General features: G+C 72.9%; 1 protein-coding gene across 1 annotated transcript; it reads left to right on the top strand.

The window, feature by feature from the left end:
* Positions 1-251: 251 nt before the first annotated feature.
* On the top strand, positions 252-1577 carry SOX4 (SRY-box transcription factor 4). Its single transcript, XM_075706089.1, has one exon. It carries the CDS (start codon positions 252-254, stop codon positions 1575-1577), a length of 1326 nt encoding a protein of 441 aa, XP_075562204.1.
* The last annotated feature ends 431 nt before the right edge of the window (positions 1578-2008 follow it).

Genomic DNA, 2008 nt, shown 5'->3' with positions numbered 1-2008 from the left:
TCCGCCTGACCGCGGGCGGCCCCGCTGCTGCCGCCGCCGCCGCCGCCTCGAGGGGGAGAGGACCGCGCCGCCGGGGACGAGGCGCCGGTGTGGAAGTACAAGTGGTGCGGGGAGCGGGGGCGCGGCCGCGGGGGGCTGCGCGGCTGGCTGCGCCGCCCCGGTGCCGCTGTGAGAAGTTGCGCGCCCTGCCCCGCGCCGGAGCCGCGCTGAGCCCCGGCGAGCCCCCCGCCGCCGCCGCCGCCGCCGCCGCGATGGTGCAGCAGACCAACACGGCGGAGAACACGGAGGCGCTGCTGGCCGCCGAGACCTCCGACTCCGGGGCCGGCATCGAGCTGGGCATCGCCTCCTCCCCCACGCCGGGCTCCACCGCCTCCACGGGGGGCAAGGCGGACGACCCGAGCTGGTGCAAGACGCCCAGCGGGCACATCAAGCGGCCCATGAACGCCTTCATGGTGTGGTCGCAGATCGAGCGGCGGAAGATCATGGAGCAGTCCCCCGACATGCACAACGCCGAGATCTCCAAGCGCCTGGGCAAGCGCTGGAAGCTGCTCAAGGACAGCGACAAGATCCCCTTCATCCGGGAGGCGGAGCGGCTGCGCCTCAAGCACATGGCGGACTACCCCGACTACAAGTACCGGCCCAGGAAGAAGGTGAAGTCGGGCAACAGCTCCGCCAAGCCCGGCGACAAGGCGGACAAGGGCGGCGGGGGCGGCGCCGGCGGGGGCAGCGCGGGCGGCGGCCCCGGCGGCCCCGCGGCCCCCGCCAAGCCCGCCCCGAAGAAGGGCGGCGGCGGCGGCGGCGGCTCCAAGCCCTCCCCCGCGGGCGGCGGCGGCGCGGGCGCGGGCGGCAAGCCCCACGGCAAGGCGGCGGCGGCGGCGGCGGGCGGCAAGGCCGCCCCCTTCCCCGGGGAGCCGCCGGCCGCGCTGCTGCCGCCCGAGCACCAGGCGCTCTACAAGCCCCGCGGGGCGGCGGGCGCGCCGCCGGGCCCCGGCAAGCCGCTGGCCGAGAAGAAGCTGAAGCGGGTCTACATCTTCGGCGGCGGGCAGGCGGCGGCCGCCTCCGCCTCCCCCGGCGGCGCCGTGCCCGGCAGCCCCACGCTGAGCAGCTCGGCGGAGGCCGGCGACCCCTTGAGCCTCTACGAGGAGGGGGGCGGCGGGGCGGGCCGGCCCGACGGGGACTGCGGCGGCGCCGCCTGCCCCTCGCCGCCCGGCTCCGGCTCGGGCTCGCCCTCGGATCACCGCAGCTACACCAGCCTGCGCGCCTCCTCGCCGGCCCCCTCGACGGCGCATTCCTCCTCCGCGTCCTCCCACTCCTCCTCCTCTTCCTCCTCCGGCTCCTCTTCGTCGGACGACGAGTTCGAGGACGACCTCTTGGACCTGAACCCCAGCCCCGGCTTTGAGAGCATGTCCCTGGGCAGCTTCAGCTCCTCGGTGCTCGACCGGGACCTGGATTTTAACTTCGAGCCCGGCTCGGGCTCGCACTTTGAGTTCCCGGACTACTGCACGCCGGAGGTAAGTGAGATGATCTCGGGGGACTGGCTGGAGTCCAGCATTTCCAACCTGGTCTTCACCTACTGAGGCGGGAGCCGGGCCCTGCTGGAGGAGGCACAGACGCGCGCTGTCGGCAGGACTCGCCCACCCCGCCGGGCCGCTTTTGTTTCTTGGTTTTTGGTTTGTTTGGGTTTTTTTCTGGGAAGGGGCTGGTGAGACTGCTTCTTGTGCTCGGGGAGAGAGGCGGCGGGAGAGGGATCGCCCCCTCCTTGCAGAAAGGCCAGCAGCCCCCTTCCTCCGGCCGGAGACGGACCCGCGCACACCCCCACCCCCCCCCCACCCCTCCGAGAGACGAGCCGGACGTGGCTTTTTCAGAGACTGGCGGGAGAGAAACGCTGGCTTTTTCCTTTTCCTTTTTATTCCCTGAAAAGAGAGACAGAGAAGGCGGGGGGGGGGGGGCGGGGGGGGGAGGGAGGGGGGAACCACACACACCTCTGGGTTCTTTGTTATTGCCCACT

This window comes from Pelecanus crispus, chromosome 2 (assembly GCF_030463565.1).
Source record: "Pelecanus crispus isolate bPelCri1 chromosome 2, bPelCri1.pri, whole genome shotgun sequence".
Lineage (NCBI taxonomy): Eukaryota > Metazoa > Chordata > Aves > Pelecaniformes > Pelecanidae > Pelecanus > Pelecanus crispus.
Note: the sequence above shows the minus strand (reverse complement) of the source record. Positions and strands in the feature narration are given on the sequence as shown.

What these genes read in the sequence shown, in the direction of transcription:
- SOX4 (XM_075706089.1), top strand. Translation starts at nt 252, where the DNA reads ATGGTGCAGCAGACCAACACGGCGGAGAACACGGAGGCGCTGCTGGCC.